Source organism: Anomaloglossus baeobatrachus, chromosome 6 (assembly GCF_048569485.1).
Source record: "Anomaloglossus baeobatrachus isolate aAnoBae1 chromosome 6, aAnoBae1.hap1, whole genome shotgun sequence".
Classification (NCBI taxonomy): Eukaryota; Metazoa; Chordata; class Amphibia; order Anura; family Aromobatidae; genus Anomaloglossus; species Anomaloglossus baeobatrachus.
The window spans coordinates 579,594,261-579,621,708 of NC_134358.1; the positions used below are offsets into that span (position 1 = coordinate 579,594,261).

The 27,448-nt window shown below is 47.1% G+C and overlaps 1 protein-coding gene across 2 annotated transcripts in view; it reads left to right on the forward strand.

The window, feature by feature from the left end:
• The window catches only part of LOC142244658 (uncharacterized), a 155,376-nt gene extending 128,270 nt beyond the window's left edge, over positions 1-27,106 (forward strand). For both annotated transcript variants that reach the window (XM_075316931.1, XM_075316932.1), the window contains exon 12: positions 26,758-27,106. In XM_075316931.1, coding sequence (XP_075173046.1) covers positions 26,758-26,942 — 185 coding nt within the window. In that variant the 3' untranslated portion in view covers positions 26,943-27,106. The remainder of the gene's footprint in view (positions 1-26,757) is intronic.
• Positions 27,107-27,448: the final 342 nt, after the last annotated feature.

Below are 27,448 nucleotides of genomic sequence, written 5' to 3' on the forward strand. Positions count from 1 at the left end.
TTACAGTACACAGTGATTGTCCGCCATCATTTACAGTAGACAGTGATTGTCCGCCATCATTTACAGTAGACAGTGATTGGCCGCCATCATTTACAGTAGACAGTGATTGTCCGCCATCATTTACAGTAGACAGTGATTGTCCGCCATCATTTACAGTAGACAGTGATTGTCCGCCATCATTTACAGTACACAGTGATTGGCCGCCATCATTTACAGTAGACAGTGATTGGCCGCCATCATTTACAGTAGACAGTGATTGGCCGCCATCATTTACAGTACACAGTGATTGGCCGCCATCATTTACAGTAGACAGTGATTGGCCGCCATCATTTACAGTAGACAGTGATTGTCCGCCATCATTTACAGTACACAGTGATTGGCCGCCATCATTTACAGTAGACAGTGATTGTCCGCCATCATTTACAGTACACAGTGATTGTCCGCCATCATTTACAGTAGACAGTGATTGTCCGCCATCATTTACAGTAGACAGTGATTGGCCGCCATCATTTACAGTACACAGTGATTGGCCGCCATCATTTACAGTAGACAGTGATTGGCCGCCATCATTTACAGTAGACAGTGATTGTCCGCCATCATTTACAGTAGACAGTGATTGGCCGCCATCATTTACAGTAAACAGTGATTGGCCGCCATCATTTACAGTACACAGTGATTGTCCGCCATCATTTACAGTAGACAGTGATTGGCCGCCATCATTTACAGTAGACAGTGATTGGCCGCCATCATTTACAGTAGACAGTGATTGGCCGCCATCATTTACAGTAGACAGTGATTGTCCGCCATCATTTACAGTAGACAGTGATTGGCCGCCATCATTTACAGTAGACAGTGATTGGCCGCCATCATTTACAGTAGACAGTGATTGTCCGCCATCATTTACAGTACACAGTGATTGTCCGCCATCATTTACAGTAGACAGTGATTGGCCGCCATCATTTACAGTAGACAGTGATTGGCACCCATCATTTACAGTACACAGTGATTGTCCGCCATCATTTACAGTAGACAGTGATTGTCCGCCATCATTTACAGTAGACAGTGATTGGCCGCCATCATTTACAGTAGACAGTGATTGTCCGCCATCATTTACAGTAGACAGTGATTGGCCGCCATCATTTACAGTACACAGTGATTGGCCGCCATCATTTACAGTAGACAGTGATTGTCCGCCATCATTTACAGTACACAGTGATTGGCCGCCATCATTTACAGTACACAGTGATTGTCCGCCATCATTTACAGTAGACAGTGATTGTCCGCCATCATTTACAGTAGACAGTGATTGTCCGCCATCATTTACAGTAGACAGTGATTGGCCGCCATCATTTACAGTAGACAGTGATTGGCCGCCATCATTTACAGTAGACAGTGATTGGCCGCCATCATTTACAGTACACAGTGATTGTCCGCCATCATTTACAGTACACAGTGATTGTCCGCCATCATTTACAGTAGACAGTGATTGGCCTCCATCATTTACAGTAGACAGTGATTGGCCGCCATCATTTACAGTAGACAGTGATTGTCCGCCATCATTTACAGTAGACAGTGATTGGCCGCCATCATTTACAGTACACAGTGATTGTCCGCCATCATTTACAGTAGACAGTGATTGGCCGCCATCATTTACAGTAGACAGTGATTGTCCGCCATCATTTACAGTAGACAGTGATTGTCCGCCATCATTTACAGTACACAGTGATTGTCCGCCATCATTTACAGTACACAGTGATTGTCCGCCATCATTTACAGTAGACAGTGATTGGCCGCCATCATTTACAGTAGACAGTGATTGTCCGCCATCATTTACAGTAGACAGTGATTGTCCGCCATCATTTACAGTAGACAGTGATTGTCCGCCATCATTTACAGTACACAGTGATTGTCCGCCATCATTTACAGTAGACAGTGATTGTCCGCCATCATTTACAGTAGACAGTGATTGGCCGCCATCATTTACAGTACACAGTGATTGGCCGCCATCATTTACAGTAGACAGTGATTGGCCGCCATCATTTACAGTAGACAGTGATTGGCCGCCATCATTTACAGTAGACAGTGATTGGCCGCCATCATTTACAGTAGACAGTGATTGTCCGCCATCATTTACAGTAGACAGTGATTGGCCGCCATCATTTACAGTAGACAGTGATTGTCCGCCATCATTTACAGTAGACAGTGATTGTCCGCCATCATTTACAGTAGACAGTGATTGTCCTCCATCATTTACAGTAGACAGTGATTGTCCGCCATCATTTACAGTAGACAGTGATTGGCCGCCATCATTTACAGTAGACAGTGATTGTCCGCCATCATTTACAGTAGACAGTGATTGGCCGCCATCATTTACAGTACACAGTGATTGGCCGCCATCATTTACAGTAGACAGTGATTGTCCGCCATCATTTACAGTACACAGTGATTGGCCGCCATCATTTACAGTACACAGTGATTGTCCGCCATCATTTACAGTAGACAGTGATTGTCCGCCATCATTTACAGTAGACAGTGATTGTCTGCCATCATTTACAGTAGACAGTGATTGGCCGCCATCATTTACAGTAGACAGTGATTGGCCGCCATCATTTACAGTAGACAGTGATTGGCCGCCATCATTTACAGTAGACAGTGATTGTCCGCCATCATTTACAGTAGACAGTGATTGGCCGCCATCATTTACAGTACACAGTGATTGGCCGCCATCATTTACAGTAGACAGTGATTGGCCGCCATCATTTACAGTACACAGTGATTGTCCGCCATCATTTACAGTAGACAGTGATTGGCCGCCATCATTTACAGTAGACAGTGATTGTCCGCCATCATTTACAGTAGACAGTGATTGTCCGCCATCATTTACAGTACACAGTGATTGTCCGCCATCATTTACAGTAGACAGTGATTGTCCGCCATCATTTACAGTAGACAGTGATTGGCCGCCATCATTTACAGTAGACAGTGATTGTCCGCCATCATTTACAGTAGACAGTGATTGGCCGCCATCATTTACAGTAGACAGTGATTGGCCGCCATCATTTACAGTACACAGTGATTGGCCGCCATCATTTACAGTACACAGTGATTGTCCGCCATCATTTACAGTAGACAGTGATTGGCCGCCATCATTTACAGTAGACAGTGATTGGCCGCCATCATTTACAGTACACAGTGATTGGCACCCATCATTTACAGTAGACAGTGATTGTCCGCCATCATTTACAGTAGACAGTGATTGGCCGCCATCATTTACAGTAGACAGTGATTGGCCGCCATCATTTACAGTAGACAGTGATTGGCCGCCATCATTTACAGTACACAGTGATTGGCCGCCATCATTTACAGTAGACAGTGATTGGCCGCCATCATTTACAGTACACAGTGATTGGCCGCCATCATTTACAGTAGACAGTGATTGGCCGCCATCATTTACAGTAGACAGTGATTGTCCGCCATCATTTACAGTAGACAGTGATTGGCCGCCATCATTTACAGTAGACAGTGATTGTCCGCCATCATTTACAGTAGACAGTGATTGGCCGCCATCATTTACAGTAGACAGTGATTGTCCGCCATCATTTACAGTAGACAGTGATTGTCCGCCATCATTTACAGTAGACAGTGATTGTCCGCCATCATTTACAGTAGACAGTGATTGTCCGCCATCATTTACAGTAGACAGTGATTGTCCGCCATCATTTACAGTACACAGTGATTGTCCGCCATCATTTACAGTACACAGTGATTGGCCGCCATCATTTACAGTAGACAGTGATTGGCCGCCATCATTTACAGTAGACAGTGATTGGCCGCCATCATTTACAGTAGACAGTGATTGGCCGCCATCATTTACAGTAGACAGTGATTGGCCGCCATCATTTACAGTAGACAGTGATTGGCCGCCATCATTTACAGTAGACAGTGATTGTCCGCCATCATTTACAGTACACAGTGATTGTCCGCCATCATTTACAGTAGACAGTGATTGTCCGCCATCATTTACAGTAGACAGTGATTGTCCGCCATCATTTACAGTAGACAGTGATTGTCCGCCATCATTTACAGTAGACAGTGATTGTCCGCCATCATTTACAGTACACAGTGATTGTCCGCCATCATTTACAGTAGACAGTGATTGTCCGCCATCATTTACAGTAGACAGTGATTGGCCGCCATCATTTACAGTACACAGTGATTGGCCGCCATCATTTACAGTAGACAGTGATTGGCCGCCATCATTTACAGTAGACAGTGATTGGCCGCCATCATTTACAGTAGACAGTGATTGGCCGCCATCATTTACAGTAGACAGTGATTGGCCGCCATCATTTACAGTAGACAGTGATTGGCCGCCATCATTTACAGTACACAGTGATTGGCCGCCATCATTTACAGTAGACAGTGATTGGCCGCCATCATTTACAGTAGACAGTGATTGGCCGCCATCATTTACAGTAGACAGTGATTGGCCGCCATCATTTACAGTACACAGTGATTGTCCGCCATCATTTACAGTAGACAGTGATTGGCACCCATCATTTACAGTACACAGTGATTGTCCGCCATCATTTACAGTAGACAGTGATTGTCCGCCATCATTTACAGTAGACAGTGATTGTCCGCCATCATTTACAGTAGACAGTGATTGGCCGCCATCATTTACAGTAGACAGTGATTGGCCGCCATCATTTACAGTACACAGTGATTGGCCGCCATCATTTACAGTAGACAGTGATTGGCCGCCATCATTTACAGTACACAGTGATTGGCCGCCATCATTTACAGTAGACAGTGATTGTCCGCCATCATTTACAATACACAGTGATTGGCCGCCATCATTTACAGTACACAGTGATTGTCCGCCATCATTTACAGTAGACAGTGATTGGCCGCCATCATTTACAGTAGACAGTGATTGTCTGCCATCATTTACAGTAGACAGTGATTGGCCGCCATCATTTATAGTACACAGTGATTGTCCGCCATCATTTACAGTAGACAGTGATTGTCCGCCATCATTTACAGTAGACAGTGATTGGCCGCCATCATTTACAGTACACAGTGATTGTCCGCCATCATTTACAGTAGACAGTGATTGGCCGCCATCATTTACAGTAGACAGTGATTGTCCGCCATCATTTACAGTAGACAGTGATTGTCCGCCATCATTTACAGTAGACAGTGATTGGCCGCCATCATTTACAGTAGACAGTGATTGTCCGCCATCATTTACAGTAGACAGTGATTGTCCGCCATCATTTACAGTAGACAGTGATTGTCCGCCAACATTTACAGTAGACAGTGATTGGCCGCCATCATTTACAGTAGACAGTGATTGGCCGCCATCATTTACAGTAGACAGTGATTGGCCGCCATCATTTACAGTAGACAGTGATTGTCCGCCATCATTTACAGTAGACAGTGATTGGCCGCCATCATTTACAGTACACAGTGATTGTCCGCCATCATTTACAGTACACAGTGATTGTCCGCCATCATTTACAGTAGACAGTGATTGTCCGCCATCATTTACAGTAGACAGTGATTGTCCGCCATCATTTACAGTAGACAGTGATTGGCCGCCATCATTTACAGTAGACAGTGATTGGCCGCCATCATTTACAGTACACAGTGATTGTCCGCCATCATTTACAGTAGACAGTGATTGTCCGCCATCATTTACAGTAGACAGTGATTGTCCGCCATCATTTACAGTAGACAGTGATTGGCCGCCATCATTTACAGTAGACAGTGATTGGCCGCCATCATTTACAGTAGACAGTGATTGTCCGCCATCATTTACAGTAGACAGTGATTGTCCGCCATCATTTACAGTACACAGTGATTGTCCGCCATCATTTACAGTACACAGTGATTGTCCGCCATCATTTACAGTACACAGTGATTGTCCGCCATCATTTACAGTACACAGTGATTGTCCGCCATCATTTACAGTACACAGTGATTGTCCGCCATCATTTACAGTACACAGTGATTGTCCGCCATCATTTACAGTACACAGTGATTGTCCGCCATTATTTACAGTACACAGTGATTGTCCGCCATTATTTACAGTACACAGTGATTGTCCGCCATCATTTACAGTACACAGTGATTGTCCGCCATCATTTACAGTACACAGTGATTGTCCGCCATCATTTACAGTAGACAGTGATTGTCCGCCATCATTTACAGTAGACAGTGATTGGCCGCCATCATTTACAGTAGACAGTGATTGTCCGCCATCATTTACAGTAGACAGTGATTGGCCGCCATCATTTACAGTAGACAGTGATTGTCCGCCATCATTTACAGTACACAGTGATTGTCCGCCATCATTTACAGTAGACAGTGATTGTCCGCCATCATTTACAGTAGACAGTGATTGTCCGCCATCATTTACAGTAGACAGTGATTGTCCGCCATCATTTACAGTAGACAGTGATTGTCCGCCATCATTTACAGTACACAGTGATTGTCCGCCATCATTTACAGTACACAGTGATTGGCCGCCATCATTTACAGTACACAGTGATTGTCCGCCATCATTTACAGTACACAGTGATTGTCCGCCATCATTTACAGTAGACAGTGATTGGCCGCCATCATTTACAGTAGACAGTGATTGTCCGCCATCATTTACAGTACACAGTGATTGTCCGCCATCATTTACAGTAGACAGTGATTGTCCGCCATCATTTACAGTAGACAGTGATTGGCCGCCATCATTTACAGTACACAGTGATTGGCCGCCATCATTTACAGTAGACAGTGATTGGCCGCCATCATTTACAGTAGACAGTGATTGGCCGCCATCATTTACAGTAGACAGTGATTGGCCGCCATCATTTACAGTAGACAGTGATTGGCCGCCATCATTTACAGTAGACAGTGATTGTCCGCCATCATTTACAGTAGACAGTGATTGTCCGCCATCATTTACAGTACACAGTGATTGTCCGCCATCATTTACAGTACACAGTGATTGTCCGCCATCATTTACAGTAGACAGTGATTGGCCGCCATCATTTACAGTAGACAGTGATTGGCCGCCATCATTTACAGTACACAGTGATTGGCCGCCATCATTTACAGTAGACAGTGATTGTCCGCCATCATTTACAGTAGACAGTGATTGTCCGCCATCATTTACAGTAGACAGTGATTGTCCGCCATCATTTACAGTAGACAGTGATTGTCCGCCATCATTTACAGTAGACAGTGATTGGCCGCCATCATTTACAGTACACAGTGATTGGCCGCCATCATTTACAGTACACAGTGATTGGCCGCCATCATTTACAGTAGACAGTGATTGTCCGCCATCATTTACAGTACACAGTGATTGGCCGCCATCATTTACAGTAGACAGTGATTGGCCGCCATCATTTACAGTAGACAGTGATTGGCCGCCATCATTTACAGTACACAGTGATTGTCCGCCATCATTTACAGTAGACAGTGATTGTCCGCCATCATTTACAGTAGACAGTGATTGGCCGCCATCATTTACAGTAGACAGTGATTGTCCGCCATCATTTACAGTAGACAGTGATTGGCCGCCATCATTTACAGTAGACAGTGATTGTCCGCCATCATTTACAGTACACAGTGATTGTCCGCCATCATTTACAGTAGACAGTGATTGTCCGCCATCATTTACAGTAGACAGTGATTGTCCGCCATCATTTACAGTAGACAGTGATTGTCCGCCATCATTTACAGTAGACAGTGATTGTCCGCCATCATTTACAGTACACAGTGATTGTCCGCCATCATTTACAGTACACAGTGATTGGCCGCCATCATTTACAGTACACAGTGATTGTCCGCCATCATTTACAGTACACAGTGATTGTCCGCCATCATTTACAGTAGACAGTGATTGGCCGCCATCATTTACAGTAGACAGTGATTGTCCGCCATCATTTACAGTACACAGTGATTGTCCGCCATCATTTACAGTAGACAGTGATTGTCCGCCATCATTTACAGTAGACAGTGATTGGCCGCCATCATTTACAGTACACAGTGATTGGCCGCCATCATTTACAGTAGACAGTGATTGGCCGCCATCATTTACAGTAGACAGTGATTGTCCGCCATCATTTACAGTAGACAGTGATTGGCCGCCATCATTTACAGTAGACAGTGATTGGCCGCCATCATTTACAGTAGACAGTGATTGTCCGCCATCATTTACAGTAGACAGTGATTGTCCGCCATCATTTACAGTACACAGTGATTGTCCGCCATCATTTACAGTACACAGTGATTGTCCGCCATCATTTACAGTAGACAGTGATTGGCCGCCATCATTTACAGTAGACAGTGATTGGCCGCCATCATTTACAGTACACAGTGATTGGCCGCCATCATTTACAGTAGACAGTGATTGTCCGCCATCATTTACAGTAGACAGTGATTGTCCGCCATCATTTACAGTAGACAGTGATTGTCCGCCATCATTTACAGTAGACAGTGATTGTCCGCCATCATTTACAGTAGACAGTGATTGGCCGCCATCATTTACAGTACACAGTGATTGGCCGCCATCATTTACAGTACACAGTGATTGGCCGCCATCATTTACAGTAGACAGTGATTGTCCGCCATCATTTACAGTACACAGTGATTGGCCGCCATCATTTACAGTAGACAGTGATTGGCCGCCATCATTTACAGTAGACAGTGATTGGCCGCCATCATTTACAGTACACAGTGATTGTCCGCCATCATTTACAGTACACAGTGATTGTCCGCCATCATTTACAGTAGACAGTGATTGGCCGCCATCATTTACAGTACACAGTGATTGTCCGCCATCATTTACAGTAGACAGTGATTGTCCGCCATCATTTACAGTAGACAGTGATTGTCCGCCATCATTTACAGTAGACAGTGATTGTCCGCCATCATTTACAGTACACAGTGATTGGCCGCCATCATTTACAGTAGACAGTGATTGTCCGCCATCATTTACAGTACACAGTGATTGTCCGCCATCATTTACAGTAGACAGTGATTGTCCGCCATCATTTACAGTAGACAGTGATTGGCACCCATCATTTACAGTAGACAGTGATTGGCCGCCATCATTTACAGTAGACAGTGATTGTCCGCCATCATTTACAGTAGACAGTGATTGGCCGCCATCATTTACAGTAGACAGTGATTGTCCGCCATCATTTACAGTAGACAGTGATTGTCCGCCATCATTTACAGTAGACAGTGATTGTCCGCCATCATTTACAGTAGACAGTGATTGGCCGCCATCATTTACAGTACACAGTGATTGGCCGCCATCATTTACAGTAGACAGTGATTGTCCGCCATCATTTACAGTAGACAGTGATTGGCCGCCATCATTTACAGTAGACAGTGATTGTCCGCCATCATTTACAGTACACAGTGATTGGCCGCCATCATTTACAGTAGACAGTGATTGGCCGCCATCATTTACAGTACACAGTGATTGTCCGCCATCATTTACAGTACACAGTGATTGTCCGCCATCATTTACAGTAGACAGTGATTGGCCGCCATCATTTACAGTACACAGTGATTGTCCGCCATCATTTACAGTAGACAGTGATTGTCCGCCATCATTTACAGTAGACAGTGATTGTCCGCCATCATTTACAGTAGACAGTGATTGTCCGCCATCATTTACAGTACACAGTGATTGGCCGCCATCATTTACAGTAGACAGTGATTGGCCGCCATCATTTACAGTACACAGTGATTGGCCGCCATCATTTACAGTAGACAGTGATTGTCCGCCATCATTTACAGTAGACAGTGATTGGCAGCCATCATTTACAGTAGACAGTGATTGGCCGCCATCATTTACAGTAGACAGTGATTGGCCGCCATCATTTACAGTAGACAGTGATTGGCCGCCATCATTTACAGTAGACAGTGATTGGCCGCCATCATTTACAGTAGACAGTGATTGGCCGCCATCATTTACAGTAGACAGTGATTGGCCGCCATCATTTACAGTAGACAGTGATTGGCCGCCATCATTTACAGTAGACAGTGATTGTCCGCCATCATTTACAGTAGACAGTGATTGGCCGCCATCATTTACAGTAGACAGTGATTGGCCGCCATCATTTACAGTAGACAGTGATTGGCCGCCATCATTTACAGTACACAGTGATTGTCCGCCATCATTTACAGTAGACAGTGATTGTCCGCCATCATTTACAGTACACAGTGATTGGCCGCCATCATTTACAGTACACAGTGATTGGCCGCCATCATTTACAGTACACAGTGATTGTCCGCCATCATTTACAGTACACAGTGATTGTCCGCCATCATTTACAGTAGACAGTGATTGGCCGCCATCATTTACAGTAGACAGTGATTGGCCGCCATCATTTACAGTAGACAGTGATTGGCCGCCATCATTTACAGTAGACAGTGATTGGCCGCCATCATTTACAGTACACAGTGATTGGCCGCCATCATTTACAGTAGACAGTGATTGGCCGCCATCATTTACAGTACACAGTGATTGGCCGCCATCATTTACAGTAGACAGTGATTGGCCGCCATCATTTACAGTAGACAGTGATTGGCCGCCATCATTTACAGTAGACAGTGATTGGCCGCCATCATTTACAGTAGACAGTGATTGGCCGCCATCATTTACAGTAGACAGTGATTGTCCGCCATCATTTACAGTAGACAGTGATTGGCCGCCATCATTTACAGTACACAGTGATTGTCCGCCATCATTTACAGTAGACAGTGATTGGCCGCCATCATTTACAGTAGACAGTGATTGTCCGCCATCATTTACAGTAGACAGTGATTGTCCGCCATCATTTACAGTAGACAGTGATTGTCCGCCATCATTTACAGTAGACAGTGATTGTCCGCCATCATTTACAGTAGACAGTGATTGGCACCCATCATTTACAGTAGACAGTGATTGTCCGCCATCATTTACAGTACACAGTGATTGTCCGCCATCATTTACAGTAGACAGTGATTGTCCGCCATCATTTACAGTAGACAGTGATTGGCCGCCATCATTTACAGTACACAGTGATTGGCCGCCATCATTTACAGTAGACAGTGATTGGCCGCCATCATTTACAGTACACAGTGATTGGCCGCCATCATTTACAGTAGACAGTGATTGGCCGCCATCATTTACAGTAGACAGTGATTGGCCGCCATCATTTACAGTAGACAGTGATTGGCCGCCATCATTTACAGTAGACAGTGATTGGCCGCCATCATTTACAGTAGACAGTGATTGTCCGCCATCATTTACAGTAGACAGTGATTGTCCGCCATCATTTACAGTACACAGTGATTGTCCGCCATCATTTACAGTACACAGTGATTGGCCGCCATCATTTACAGTAGACAGTGATTGGCCGCCATCATTTACAGTAGACAGTGATTGTCCGCCATCATTTACAGTAGACAGTGATTGGCCGCCATCATTTACAGTAGACAGTGATTGGCCGCCATCATTTACAGTACACAGTGATTGGCCGCCATCATTTACAGTAGACAGTGATTGGCCGCCATCATTTACAGTAGACAGTGATTGGCCGCCATCATTTACAGTAGACAGTGATTGGCCGCCATCATTTACAGTAGACAGTGATTGGCCGCCATCATTTACAGTAGACAGTGATTGGCCGCCATCATTTACAGTAGACAGTGATTGGCCGCCATCATTTACAGTAGACAGTGATTGTCCGCCATCATTTACAGTAGACAGTGATTGGCCGCCATCATTTACAGTAGACAGTGATTGGCCGCCATCATTTACAGTAGACAGTGATTGGCCGCCATCATTTACAGTACACAGTGATTGTCCGCCATCATTTACAGTAGACAGTGATTGTCCGCCATCATTTACAGTAGACAGTGATTGTCCGCCATCATTTACAGTAGACAGTGATTGGCCGCCATCATTTACAGTACACAGTGATTGGCCGCCATCATTTACAGTAGACAGTGATTGTCCGCCATCATTTACAGTAGACAGTGATTGTCCGCCATCATTTACAGTAGACAGTGATTGGCCGCCATCATTTACAGTAGACAGTGATTGGCCGCCATCATTTACAGTAGACAGTGATTGTCCGCCATCATTTACAGTAGACAGTGATTGGCCGCCATCATTTACAGTACACAGTGATTGTCCGCCATCATTTACAGTAGACAGTGATTGTCCGCCATCATTTACAGTAGACAGTGATTGTCGCTGCTCCAGGAGGATGTTCCTGACATTTTCTGTAAACAGCTGACAACACAGCAAAGGGTCTCACTGTGGAAAGTGATCGTTCAGGAAAGGGGAACAAAACAATGTTCTGGGCATTAGATCCACCATAGACCCTGTGAGGACGTCACCAAGAAGTGATGATTGCAGTGACATTACCGAGAACTGAACGTCCCTGAAACATTGATGAAAAGGGGAGAAGAAAATCTGCCGAGAAGGCTGCGAAGAGGCCGACAGCAACATTAAAGGAGCTGCAGGAATGTCTGGCCTCTCCTGCCTGTGTGCTGCATGTGACCACAATCTCCCGGATTCTTCATGTGTCCGGCCTGTGGGGGAGGGGGACAAGACTGGAAAACTTGTCTTACGGAGAAATCCATCCACCGTCCATTATTTTACTTCTTTATTTTTCCACCCAAAACAATTTCATTTTTTTACAGATAATGGCGACATTAGAGGCAGGACATGGCGTGAGATGATGTTTCTTGGTAGGATTATTTATGTGGCCATAGATGTTCCTGTACAGATGACTTAGGTTGGAGCTGACGGCTCCGGGAGACATCCGGAAGTGTTGGGCCCTGAACTCCAGAGTCCGGGAGACTCTCGAGAGAGGAATGTATGGCAGTGGAGGAGACGGGACGTCTGCTGAGGAATGGGCCACCACCGATGCATGCCTGCTGTACATAGATTGGTTATAGATGGATCCTGAGCTTTATATACAAGTATTCAACATTTCATCCCTGGCACTGTGTATATCTGCACTATCCGTACAAGCTGTATATAGCCCTGCACAGTATTCCTCTGTATATAGTGCAGTATAACTTTCTCTATATAGTCATTTATACCATTTTGTATCATGTAAAAGCAGAAGTTCTGGAGATTTGCTGGTTTGGATCTTTCCTGTGTGTGTTAACATGTCAAGAAGGAAAGGAATCAACAATGATCGTTGAGAACCAATTGTTGCTGCCCGTCACTCTGGGAAGGGGTTTAAGGCCATTTCCAAGTAATTTACAGTCCATTGTTCTAAAGAGAGAAAGATGGTTCACAAGTGGAAAGCGTTCAGAATGGCTGACAATCTTCTTCCTGAGAGTGGACATACCAGCAAGTTTCCCCAAGGTCACACCGTGCAGCGCTCAGAGAAACTGCGAAACCCAAGAGCTGCAGCTCAGAATCTAAAGTAATCTATTCTCATGTTAAATATTCATCCATAACCGAATAATTGGACTGAACAAGTTTGGCTTGTTTGGAAGAGTTGCCAGGAGGAGGCCTCTGCCATGGTACAATGATGGAGGGGACAGAGGGACGTGGGCCCACAGTTTGCAGAAGCAGGCTTACCCTGAGAGGGGTGGGACTAAGTGACTATCCAGTCACCACCAGAGCCTCTGATGGTGAGGAAGGACTTATTATTATTATTATTTTTATTATTATAGCACCATTTATTCCATGGCGCTTTACATGTGAAAATGGTATACGTAATAGAGACAAGTACAATAATCATAAATGAAACAAGGCACAGACTGGTACAGGAGGATAGAGGACCCTGCCCGCGAGGGCTCACAGTCTGCAATGGATGAGTGAGAGTACAGGAGGAGAGAGAACCCTGCCCGCGTGGGCTCACAGTCTACACAGAAGGGTGAGGGTACAGGAGGAGAGAGGACCCTGCCCACGAGGGCTCACAGTCTACACAGAAGGGTGAGGGTACAGGAGGAGAGAGGACCATGCCCGCGAGGGCTCACAGTCTACACAGAAGGGTGAGGGTACAGGAGGAGAGAGGACCCTGCCCGCGAGGGCTCACAGTCTACAATGGATGAGTGAGAGTACAGGAGGATAGAGGACCCTGCCCGCGAGGGCTCACAGTATACAGGGGATGGGTAAGGGTGCAGGAGGAGAGAGGACCCTGCCTGCGAGGGCTCACATTCTACACAAAAGGATGAGGGTACAGGAGCAGAGGACCCTGCCCGCGAGGGCTCACAGTCTACAATGGATGAGTGAGAGTACAGGAGGAGAGAGGACCCTGCCCGCGAGGGCTCACAGTATACAGGGGATGGGTGAGGGTGCAGGAGGAGAGAGGACCCTGCCTGCGAGGGCTCACATTCTACACAGAAGGATGAGGGTACAGGAGCAGAGGACCCTGCCCGCGACGGCTCATAGTCTACAGGGGATGGGTGAGGGTACAGGAGGAGAGAGGACCTTGCCCGCGAGGCTCACAGTATACAGGGGATGGGTGAGGGTACAGGAGGAGAGAGGACCCTGCCTGCGAGGGCTCACATTCTACACAGAAGGATGAGGGTACAGGAGCAGAGGACCCTGCCTGCAAGGACTCACAGTCTACAGGGGATGGGTGAGGGTACAGGAGGCGAGAGGACTCTGCCCGCGAGGGCTCACAGTCTACAGGGGATGGGTGAGGGTACAGGAGGAGAGAGGCTCAGTGTCTACAGGGGATGGGTGAGGGTCCTGGAAGAGAGAGGACCGTGCCCACGAGGACCGTGCCCACGAGGGCTCACAGTCTACAGGGAATGGGTGATGGTACAATAGGTGAGGACAGAGCTGGTTGCGCAGTGGTCTACTGGACTGAGGGCTATTGTAGGTTGTAGGCTTGTTGGAAGAGGTGGTTCTTGAGGTTCCTCTTGAAGATTTCCACAGTAGGGGAGAGTCTGATATACTGAGGTAGAGCGTTCCAGAGTATGGGGGAGGCACAGGAGAAATCTTGTATGTGATTGTGGGAAGAGGAGATGAGAGGGGAGTAGAGAAGGAGATCTTGTGAGGATCGCAGGTTACATGCAGGTAGGTACCGGGACACTAGGTCACAGATGTAAGGAGGAGACAGGTTGTGGATGGCTTTGTATGTCATGGTTAGTGTTTTGAACTGGAGTCGTTGGGCGATGGGAAGCCAGTGAAGGGATTGGCAGAGTGGCGAGGCTTGGGAATAGCGGGGGGAGAGGTGGATTAATCGAGCCGCAGAGTTTAGGATAGATTGGAGGAGTGCAAGAGTGTTGGAAGGGAGGCCACAGAGCAGGAGGTTGCAGTAGTCGAGGCAGGAGATGATGAGGGCCTGTGCTAGGGTTTTTGCTGTTTCTTGGTTAAGGAATGTACGGATCCGGGAGATATCTTTGAGTTGTAGTCTGCATGAGGTGAAGAGGGCTTGGATGTGTGTCTTGAAGGAAGAAGAGTCTTGAATTACTCCGAGGCAATGAGTTGTGAGACTGGGGAGAGTGAGCAGCCATTAACTTCGATAGATAGGTCAGTTGGAGGGATTAAGTGAGGAGGAGGAAAGACAATGAATTCTGTTTTGTCCATGTTCAGCTTTAGGAATCGTGCAGAGAAGAAGGATGAAATAGCAGACAGACATTGTGGCATTCTGGTTAGTAGAGAAGTAATCTCAGGTCCAGAGAGGTAGATCTGTGTGTCATCGGCATAGAGAGGATACTGAAAGCTGTGGGACTCTATGAGCTGTCCCAGGCCGAAGGTGTAGATGGAGAACAGCAGGGGTCCAAGAATTGATTCTTGGGGGACACCGACAGATAAAGGGCGAGATGAGGAAGTGGTGGGAGACGCTGAATGTCCAGTCTGTTAGGTATGAGAAGATCCAAGAAAGGGCCAAGTCTGTGATACCTAGAGATGAGAGAATCTGTAGTAGGAGGGAGTGGTGCACTGTGTCGAATGCAGAGGACAGGTCCAGGTGGAGTACCTGTCCTGACGATAGGTACCAGGTACCACTCCAGGGCAGCTCCTTTTTGTCGCGCTCCACCAAGGTGGCTGATCAGGACAGGATGAGACAGGAGAAGTGTTACACTGCCACTAGGGAAGTATACGGAGGGGCAGCCTGTGACTCTTACCCTCAGCAGCCCTCAGCTCCCTGACATCTGTAGACAGGTTCTTTCACCCGTGTGGCGATCATGTTCCTATTCCTGTTTCTCCCTGGACACAACCCTGTCTAGTGCGTAGGTGTCACGGTAATGCTAGTCCCGCTGTAGGTTAAAGACACAGAGGGGATAAGACAGACAGGGGAAAGGAAACCGCAATCGTACAAGGTCTTCCAAACTACATAAAGGAGTCAAGGTGAACAGTCCACTGAGGCAACCTGAAAAGGGATTAAAGGGATGGGAAAACACCACACAACTTCCACGCAGCAAACTTCAGCTTCAGCTCCCAACACGACAAAATGTCCTCAACTCACAGGTTCTCTCTAGAGACTAGATATAGCAGATCTATCACTGGCAACTCCCTGAGCTGCGAGGGGAGTTTTTATAGCAAAGCTAAATGGTGAACTCCAAACAGCTGAGACCTGGATTTTCATCCTGAATTTAGGAGACCAGACGAATTTCTTAAACCTTGCAGCATCGGCCCCAAGGGGATCTGCACTGCCAGCAGTATTAACTGGTGCCAGTGTGCGTGTAACCCTGCGCTGCGATCTCCTGACACCAGAAAAAGAGGGGACCACTCTCCGTCGTGGTACCCTCATGACAGCCTCTCACTGAAAAGAGTTCTAGAACAATTTCCTCCGGACTGACGCGACTAAAGTGGAAATGTTTGTCCATAATGTCTGGCAGAAGCAAAACTAGTATAACAGGACAGACTCCACTTACCAACTTACCAGCCCAGTGCATGAGGGGGGCAATTTGAGTTTGTTTTGCAGTCACAGGAACTCGACACCTTGCAGTCATTGAGTCGACCATAAACTCCTCTGTACACCAAAATTCTCTAGAGTCAAATATGAGGTCATTTATCCAAAAGTGAAAGCGTCATGTAGCCAGTCAGTGATCCTGAGAGTCGCAGAAAATCTACATCAGTGAGACTGAGAAAGCAAAGGATGTCGGCAGTGGACCAGTCACCGTCCAGACCAAGAATGTGATCTGAAGCGACAATATAAAGAAGAGCGTTCCGAACCCTCCCGAACACGTGAGGGGCTGAGAAAGTCACCGTCCAGACCTCTACACAATAGAAATGTGATCTGAAGCGACAATATAAAGAAGAGCGTCCCGAACCCTCCCGAACACGTGAGGGGCTGAGAAAGTCACCGTCTAGACCTCTACACAATAGAAATGCTGCGGCCGGAGCTTCAGAGATCGGTGCAGAAACGGACACCAAGAATGCGATCTGAAGTGACAATATAAAGAAGAGCGTCCCGAACCCTCCCGAACACGTGAGGGGCTGAGAAAGTCTCCGTCTAGACCTCTACACAATAGAAATGTGATCTGAAGCGACAATATAAAGAAGAGTGTCCCGAACCCTCCCGACCACGTGAGGGGCTGAGAAAGTCTCCGTCTAGACCTCTACACAATAGAAATGTGATCTGAAGCGACAATATAAAGAAGAGTGTCCCGAACCCTCCCGACCACGTGAGGGGCTGAGAAAGTCTCCGTCTAGACCTCTACACAATAGAAATGCTGCGGCCGGAGCTTCAGAGATCGGTGCAGAAACGGACACCAAGAATGCGATCTGAAGTGACAATATAAAGAAGAGCGTCCCGAACCCTCCCGACCATTTGGTAATCTTAAGATCTTTAAATGTTGTTTTATATCCTGATACATAAAACCACTGAATTTAACAGGGTGTACTATTTTTTTTTCCATGGCTGTCTTACAGTATAGCCAACTGTATATACCATGAAGAGCAAAAGGATAACAATGATTTGAGCTTTTGGCTTTCAGGCTCCATATCTCTCCATCCTCTACAGCTTTGAGCATGAGATGACCTTCATCTTATAGACAATCATCTCGGCTTCTCATACATAAATGTGACTGCAGATATTTAGCAGATGATTAGTATTGCAGATTTTCATTATGTCTTCATTGTTACTGTTTTGCTTCTAGTGTTTGAAAAATCTTTTCTTCCTGTATACTACAAATTACAACCTGATCTCAGGTTCTCATCCAGCTCATCGATAGCGGTCTCTTGGCCAAAAAAACCTGCCAAACTGCATCATGTGCGGCCATGACAGGTGGAAGAACAAGAAATAAAGTCCGTCCATCCATTCAAAAGCCAAGAGGTGACGTCGAGGCAAAATATTGCAGTCAACTAATCGCTCATCACAAGGTCTATCAGTTCTGGAGACACCCGTCAGTGGAGGCGGCTCGTCTGCTTCATAATAGTGAGATCACAGACGTCCATGAAGCACCGAGCCACACAAGTTACACAAGTCTGCAATGGTGGCCTGAAAAAAGGTGAAGGAGCCTCAACTTCAACATCATCATAAGAAGTGTTGGCTCAAGATTACACAAAAGAACGAACAGTGGAAGATTGGAAACGGGAGATCTGGAGCAATGAGATGAAAGTCAATAGAAGGCTCTGATGGGGGGAAATGGGTCTGGAACAAACAAAGGAAAAAGGGGCGAACAGATCAAGAAATTGAAGGAACTGTCAGGTTTGGTGGAGGAAGCCTGATGATATTGGGGTGTTTACAACCAAAGGCGTTAGATACTTGACCAAGATGGATGGTGGTTGTAGAGACACGGGGGTCAGTGGGTGCTCTCGTCCGCTGGCCCGGCCGCCTTTAGAAAGACAGCGTGGCTCAGGGCTCATCCCAACTGAATGCCCGACCTCCTTAATCGTGGGCGTAACAATACTCAGACAACACAGGCTGAGGGAGTCACAATATTAAGACTTTATTGGATCCCCAAACAATTAACGGCACATAGCACATAACCAGCAAAACACACAAATGTAACAGGCAACAGAGTCTCACCCTTCCGCTGGCTCACCAGGGATTAGAATGTCCGTGCCTCAGAGCTTCCAGGGCTACTTACTCCAATTCAGCAGCACCCCGCTTTCGGCGGGCACCCACCGAGAATGGAATAACACCAGATTTAGGAAGCTGGCTGAGGTCCGCAAAGTCTGTAGCCAGGTGACCAAATTGTCCGAACCTGGGTTTCTTCCTTAAGTAGTCTCTGGTATAATATGATATAATCTTGGCAGCCGGAGTCGAAATCCCTAGACTGTGGTTATGGTCTCCAATCGGAATCGGAGTCCCTAGATTGAAGCCATGTAGCCAAGTGATCCTCTAGTCGGAGCCAAAGTCCCTAGACTGAGTCCACAAGGCATCCTGGTTCTGATCCCCTAGCCAGCTCCTAAGAGCTTAGACTGGATCATGCAACATCCATCAACCTGGTGACTCCAAGAAGTCCCATTTTATAACTCTAGCCTTCCCTTAGGATATACTGTGCCCTTATCGGATTGGTTGTACAAGGTTTCTTCTCTTATTGGATGAATTTCAAGCTGTATTCAAATATCCAGAGACAAGGGTGAGACAGGTAAATTACATCACATCTAGCAATTCACTTAGTAATACAATGGGAAGTTCGCATAATTGAGTTATCTGGGTGTCTGGCCTTCAGTGGCCAAAACAATTACATGAGTCAACAAAAACTTCAATACTAAACTCCCAAGAGTCTTGTAGAACAATGAGGGGTTATCCCCCATCTATAAACAAACTGTCTCCATGTCTGGATGAATGTTAAGAAAGTTAACCCATGCTAGGCACTCAGAGTCCATGTCGTCACAGTGGCCACAATGCTGAGCTATATGGGAGGATCCTACAATATGGGTTATTTCATACACTTGAATATTATGGGTATGAATAGGATGACATAGTGTTCCAGCAGAACGACCCGAAGCATACGCCGAGATTGGAGAAGAAATGGTTCAATAACAATGAAGTAGAGGAGCTGGATTGTCCCCACAGTCCCCAGACCTCATCCAATCCAACACTTGTGGGTGAAGAAAAAGCTGTATACCCCCGAGTGAGCCTCCCAGTATACACCAACCCTGGGAATGTGGAGAAGAGACCTGACCAGTATACACCAACACTGGGAACGGTGAGAAGAGACCTGACCTGTATATACCAACACTGGGAACATGGAGAAGAGACCTGACCAGTATACACAAACACTGGGAACGTGGAGAACAGACCTGACCTGTATACACCGATACTGGGAACATGGAGAAGAGACCTGACCAGTATACACAAACACTGGGAACGTGGAGAAGAGACCTGACCAGTATACACCAACACTGGGAACATGGAGAAGAGACCTGACCAGTATACACCAACACTGGGAACATGGAGAAGAGACCTGACCAGTATACACCAACACTGGGAACGTGGAGAAGAGACCTGACCAGTATACACCAACACTGGGAACATGGAGAAGAGACCTGACCAGTATACACCAACACTGGAAACATGGAGAAGAGACCTGACCAGTATACACCAACACTGGGAACGTGGAGAAGAGACCTGACCAGTATATACCAACCCTGGGAATGTGGAGAAGAGACCTGACCAGTATACACCAACACTGGAATGTGGAGAAGAGACCTGACCAGTATACACCAACACTGGGAACATGGAGAAGAGACCTGACCAGTATACACCAACCCTGGGAATGTGGAGAAGAGACCTGACCAGTATACACCAACACTGGGAACATGGAGAAGAGACCTGACCAGTATACACCAACCCTGGGAATGTGGAGAAGAGACCTGACCAGTATACACCAACACTGGGAACATGTAGAAGAGACCTGACCAGTATACACCAACACTGGGAACGTGGAGAAGAGACCTGACCAGTATACACCAACACTGGGAACATGGAGAAGAGACCTGACCAGTATACACCAACACTGGGAATGTGGAGAAGAGACCTGACCAGTATACACCAACACTGGGAACGTGGAGAAGAGACCTGACCAGTATACACCAACCCTGGGAACATGGAGAAGAGACCTGACCAGTATACACCAACACTGGGAACGTGGAGAGGAGACCTGACCAGTATACACCAACACTGGGAACGTGGAAAAGAGACCTGACCAGTATACACCAACACTGGGAACGTGGAGAAGAGACCTTACCAGTATACACCAACACTGGGAACGTGGAGAAGAGGCCTGACCAGTATACACCAACACTGGGAACGTGGAGAAGAGACCTTACCAGTATACACCAACACTGGGAACGTGGAGAAGAGACTTGACCAGTATACACCGACACTGGGAACGTGGAGAAGAGACCTGACCAGTATACACCAACACTGGGAACGTGGAGAATAGACCTGACCAGTATACACCAACACTGGGAACGTGGAGAAGAGACCTGACCAGTATACACCAACACTGGGAACATGGAGAAGAGACCTGACCAGTATACACCAACACTGGGAACGTGGAGAAGAAACCTGATCAGTATACACCAACACTGGGAACTTGGAGAAGAGACCTGACCAGTATACACCAACACTGGGAACGTGTAGAAGAGACCTGACCAGTATACACCAACACTGGGAATGTGGAGAAGAGACCTGACCAGTATACACCAACACTGGGAACGTGTAGAAGAGACCTGACCAGTATACACCAACACTGGGAATGTGGAGAAGAGACCTGACCAGTATACACCAACACTGGGAACGTGGAGAAGAGACCTGACCAGTATACACCAACACTGGGAATGTGGAGATGAGACCTGACCAGTATACACCAACACTGGGAACGTGGAGAAGAGACCTGACCAGTATACACCAACACTGAGAACGTGGAGAAGAGACCTGACCAGTATACATCAACACTGGGAACGTGGAGAAGAGACCTGACCGGTATACACCAACACTGGGAACGTGGAGAAGAGACCTGACCAGTATACACCAACACTGGGAACGTGGAGAAGAGACCTAACCAGTATACACTAACACTGGGAACATGGAGAAGAGACCCGACCAGTATACACCAACACAGGGAACGTGGAAAAGAGACCTGACCAGTATACACCAACACTGGGAACGTGGAGAAGAGACCTGACCAATATACACCAACACTGGGAACGTGGAGAAGAGACCTGACCAATATACACCAACACTGGGAACGTGGAGAAGAGACCTGACCAGTATACACCAACACTGGGAACGTGGAGAAGAGACCTGACCAGTATACACCAACACTGGGAACGTGGAGAAGAGACCTGACCAGTATACACCAACACTGGGAACGTGGAGAAGAGACCTGACCAGTGTACACCAACACTGGGAACGTGGAGAAGAGTCCTGACCAGTATACACCAACACTGGGAACGTGGAAAAGAGACCTGACCAGTATACACCAACACTGGGAACGTGGAGAAGAGACCTGACCAGTATACACCAACACTGGGAACGTGGAGAAGAGACCTGACCAGTATACACCAACACTGGGAACGTGGAGAAGAGACCTGACCAGTATACACCAACACTGGGAACATGGAGAAGAGACCTGACCAGTATACACCAACCCTGGGAATGTGGAGAAGAGACCTGACCAGTATACACCAACACTGGGAACATGTAGAAGAGACCTGACCAGTATACACCAACACTGGGAACGTGGAGAAGAGACCTGACCAGTATACACCAACACTGGGAACATGGAGAAGAGACCTGACCAGTATACACCAACACTGGGAATGTGGAGAAGAGACCTGACCAGTATACACCAACACTGGGAACGTGGAGAAGAGACCTGACCAGTATACACCAACCCTGGGAACATGGAGAAGAGACCTGACCAGTATACACCAACACTGGGAACGTGGAGAGGAGACCTGACCAGTATACACCAACACTGGGAACGTGGAAAAGAGACCTGACCAGTATACACCAACACTGGGAACGTGGAGAAGAGACCTTACCAGTATACACCAACACTGGGAACGTGGAGAAGAGGCCTGACCAGTATACACCAACACTGGGAACGTGGAGAAGAGACCTTACCAGTATACACCGACACTGGGAACGTGGAGAAGAGACTTGACCAGTATACACCGACACTGGGAACGTGGAGAAGAGACCTGACCAGTATACACCAACACTGGGAACGTGGAGAATAGACCTGACCAGTATACACCAACACTGGGAACGTGGAGAAGAGACCTGACCAGTATACACCAACACTGGGAACATGGAGAAGAGACCTGACCAGTATACACCAACACTGGGAACGTGGAGAAGAAACCTGATCAGTATACACCAACACTGGGAACTTGGAGAAGAGACCTGACCAGTATACACCAACACTGGGAACGTGTAGAAGAGACCTGACCAGTATACACCAACACTGGGAATGTGGAGAAGAGACCTGACCAGTATACACCAACACTGGGAACGTGTAGAAGAGACCTGACCAGTATACACCAACACTGGGAATGTGGAGAAGAGACCTGACCAGTATACACCAACACTGGGAACGTGGAGAAGAGACCTGACCAGTATACACCAACACTGGGAATGTGGAGATGAGACCTGACCAGTATACACCAACACTGGGAACGTGGAGAAGAGACCTGACCAGTATACACCAACACTGAGAACGTGGAGAAGAGACCTGACCGGTATACATCAACACTGGGAACGTGGAGAAGAGACCTGACCGGTATACACCAACACTGGGAACGTGGAGAAGAGACCTGACCAGTATACACCAACACTGGGAACGTGGAGAAGAGACCTAACCAGTATACACTAACACTGGGAACATGGAGAAGAGACCCGACCAGTATACACCAACACAGGGAACGTGGAGAAGAGACCTGACCAGTATACACCAACACTGGGAACGTGGAGAAGAGACCTGACCATTATACACCAACACTGGGAACGTGGAGAAGAGACCTGACCAATATACACCAACACTGGGAACGTGGAGAAGAGACCTGACCAATATACACCAACACTGGGAACGTGGAGAAGAGACCTGACCAGTATACACCAACACTGGGAACGTGGAGAAGAGACCTGACCAGTATACACCAACACTGGGAACGTGGAGAAGAGACCTGACCAGTATACACCAACACTGGGAACGTGGAGAAGAGACCTGACCAGTGTACACCAACACTGGGAACGTGGAGAAGAGTCCTGACCAGTATACACCAACACTGGGAACGTGGAAAAGAGACCTGACCAGTATACACCAACACTGGGAACGTGGAGAAGAGACCTGACCAGTATACACCAACACTGGGAACGTGGAGAAGAGACCTGACCAGTATACACCAACACTGGGAACGTGGAAAAGAGACCTGACCAGTATACACCAACACTGGGAACGTGGAAAAGAGACCTGACCAGTATACACCAACACTGGGAACGTGGAGAAGAGACCTGACCAGTATACACCAACACTGGGAACGTGGAGAAGAGACCTGACCAGTATACACCAACACTGGGAACGTGGAGAAGAGACCTGACCAGTATACACCAACACTGGGAACATGTAGAAGAGACCTGACCAGTATACACCAACACTGGGAACAAGGAGAAGAGACCTGACCAGTATACACCAACACTGGGAACGTGGAGAAGAGACCTGACCAGTATACACCAACACTGGGAACGTGGAGAAGAGACCTGACCAGTATACACCAACACTGGGAACATGGAGAAGAGACCTGACCAGTATACACCAACACTGGGAACGTGGAGAAGAGACCTGACCAGTATACACCAACACTGGGAACGTGGAGAAGAGACCTGACCAGTATACACCAACACTGGGAACATGGAGAAGAGACCTGACTAGTATACACCAACACTGGGAACGTGGAGAAGAGCCCTGACCAGTATACACCAACACTGGGAACGTGGAGAAGAGACCTGACCAGTATACACCAACACTGGGAACATGGAGAAGAGACCTGACCAGTATACACCAACACTGGGAACGTGGAGAAGAGCCCTGACCAGTATACACCAACACTGGGAATGTGGAGAAGAGACCTGACCAGTATACACCAACACTGGGAACGTGGAGAAGAGACCTGACCAGTATATACAAACACTGGGAACGTGGAGAAGAGACCTGACCAGTATACACCAACACTGGGAACGTGGAAAAGAGACCTGACCAGTATACACCAACACTGAGAACATGGAGAAGAGACCTGACCAGTATACACCAACACTGGGAACATGGAGAAGAGACCTGACCAGTATACACCAACACTGGGAACATGGAGAAGAGACCTGACCAGTATACACCAACACTGGGAACGTGGAGAAGAGACCTGACCAGTATACACCAACACTGGGAACGTGGAGAAGAGACCTGACCAGTATACACCAACACTGGGAATGTGGAGAGGAGACCTGACCAGTATACACCAACACTGGGAACGTGGAGAAGAGACCTGACCAGTATACACCAACACTGGGAACGTGGAGAAGAGACCTGACCAGTCTACACCAACACTGGGAACATGGAGAAGAGACCTGACCAGTATACACCAACACTGGGAACATGGAGAAGAAACCTGATCAGTATACACCAACACTGGGAACGTGGAGAATAAACCTGATCAGTATACACCAACACTGGGAACGTGGAGAAGAGACCTGACCAGTATACACCAACACTGGGAACGTGGAGAAGAGACCTGACCAGTATGCACCAACACTGGGAACATGGAGAAGAGACCTGACCGTATACACCAACACTGGGAATGTGGAGAAGAGACCTGACCAGTATACATCAACACTGGGAACATGGAGAAGAGACCTGACCAGTATACACCAACACTGGGAACATGTAGAAGAGACCTGACCAGTATACACCAACACTGGGAACATGGAGAAGATACCGGACCAGTATACACCAACACTGGGAACGTGGAGAAGAGACCTGACCAGTATGCACCAACACTGGGAACATGGAGAAGAGACCTGACCGTATACACCAACACTGGGAATGTGGAGAAGAGACCTGACCAGTATACATCAACACTGGGAACATGGAGAAGAGACCTGACCAGTATACACCAACACTGGGAACATGTAGAAGAGACCTGACCAGTATACACCAACACTGGGAACATGGAGAAGAGACCTGACCAGTATACACCAACACTGGGAACATGGAGAAGAGACCTGACCAGCATACACCGACACTGGGAACATGGAGAAGAGACCTGACCAGTATACACCAACACTGGGAACGTGGAGAAGAGACCTGACCAGTATACACCAACACTGGGAACATGGAGAAGAGACCTGACCAGTATACACCAACACTGGGAACGTGGAGAAGAGACCTGACCAGTATACACCAACACTGGGAACGTGGAGAAGAGACCTGACCAGTATACACCAACACTGGGAACATGGAGAAGAGACCAGGGATCACCTTTCGGCAGAGACATGCTGGAATCTGATGGAGAGTCCAGAAGAATTCAGGCAGAGGGGAATTTCCAAAATTCTATGCAGAATGTAACAATGCAGAGACATGAGAAGAATCTGCAGAACTGATCATCTGCTGAATATCTGCAGTCACATTTATGTGAAGAAGCCGAGATGATTGACTATAAGATGAAGACGTCTCCCACTCAGAGCTGTAGAGGATGGTGAGATACGGAGCCTGAAAGTCACAAGTGCAAAACATTGTTACCCTTTTGCTTTTCAGTGTAGGTTATTACCCTTTTCCTAGTTGACCTCTGCTTTCCCATTCTTCTTTTTTCTCTAGGTCTGCGCTTCCTGAGACACACCGCCATCGTGCAGCTGAGTGTGGACGGTTCAGGGGTCACCCTGCACGGGGTTTCTGAGCTAATGAGCGTCTGTGCCACCCTCACCAGCGTGAGAGCCAACAACCTGCGGCTGATTCCTTCTGAGCAGGTCTCTGAGGAGGAGGAGGAGGAGATGGGAAGCTGAGCACCGCTACTCCTTGCAGATGAGGTCATTATCTCAGGTGTGATGTCATCACCAGTAAAGCAATATCAGGGAGGCGTTCTCTAGAGCAAACATTTTACTTTTCATGGCAGAGGATTTATTTTACTGCGCCAACACATTGTCTACAATAAAAAAATCTTTATGAATCTGCGTACGTCTTTATAATACTTTGGTTCGAGGTCCGGTGGGGAGGATTACACTTAGGTCCATGTCCTGTTGTAGATGACGGCACTCAAGTCTGCATTTTGGACTGAATGACAATAATTCTGAGGTCCAGGAACAAGTGTGGATGATAACAATGAACAAAATATATATTATTATCAGCTCACCAAGCCTGCTGCAGACCTATAGCCGTCCTGTGGGAGATGATCAGCGCACGGATGGTCAGAAGTCACCAGGTAGAAATAGAATGTAAATCCAGCGCAATCACAAGAATTTTTTAAAAAAATTTTTTTTCTTCTTTATTATTGATTTTCCATAAAATCCAA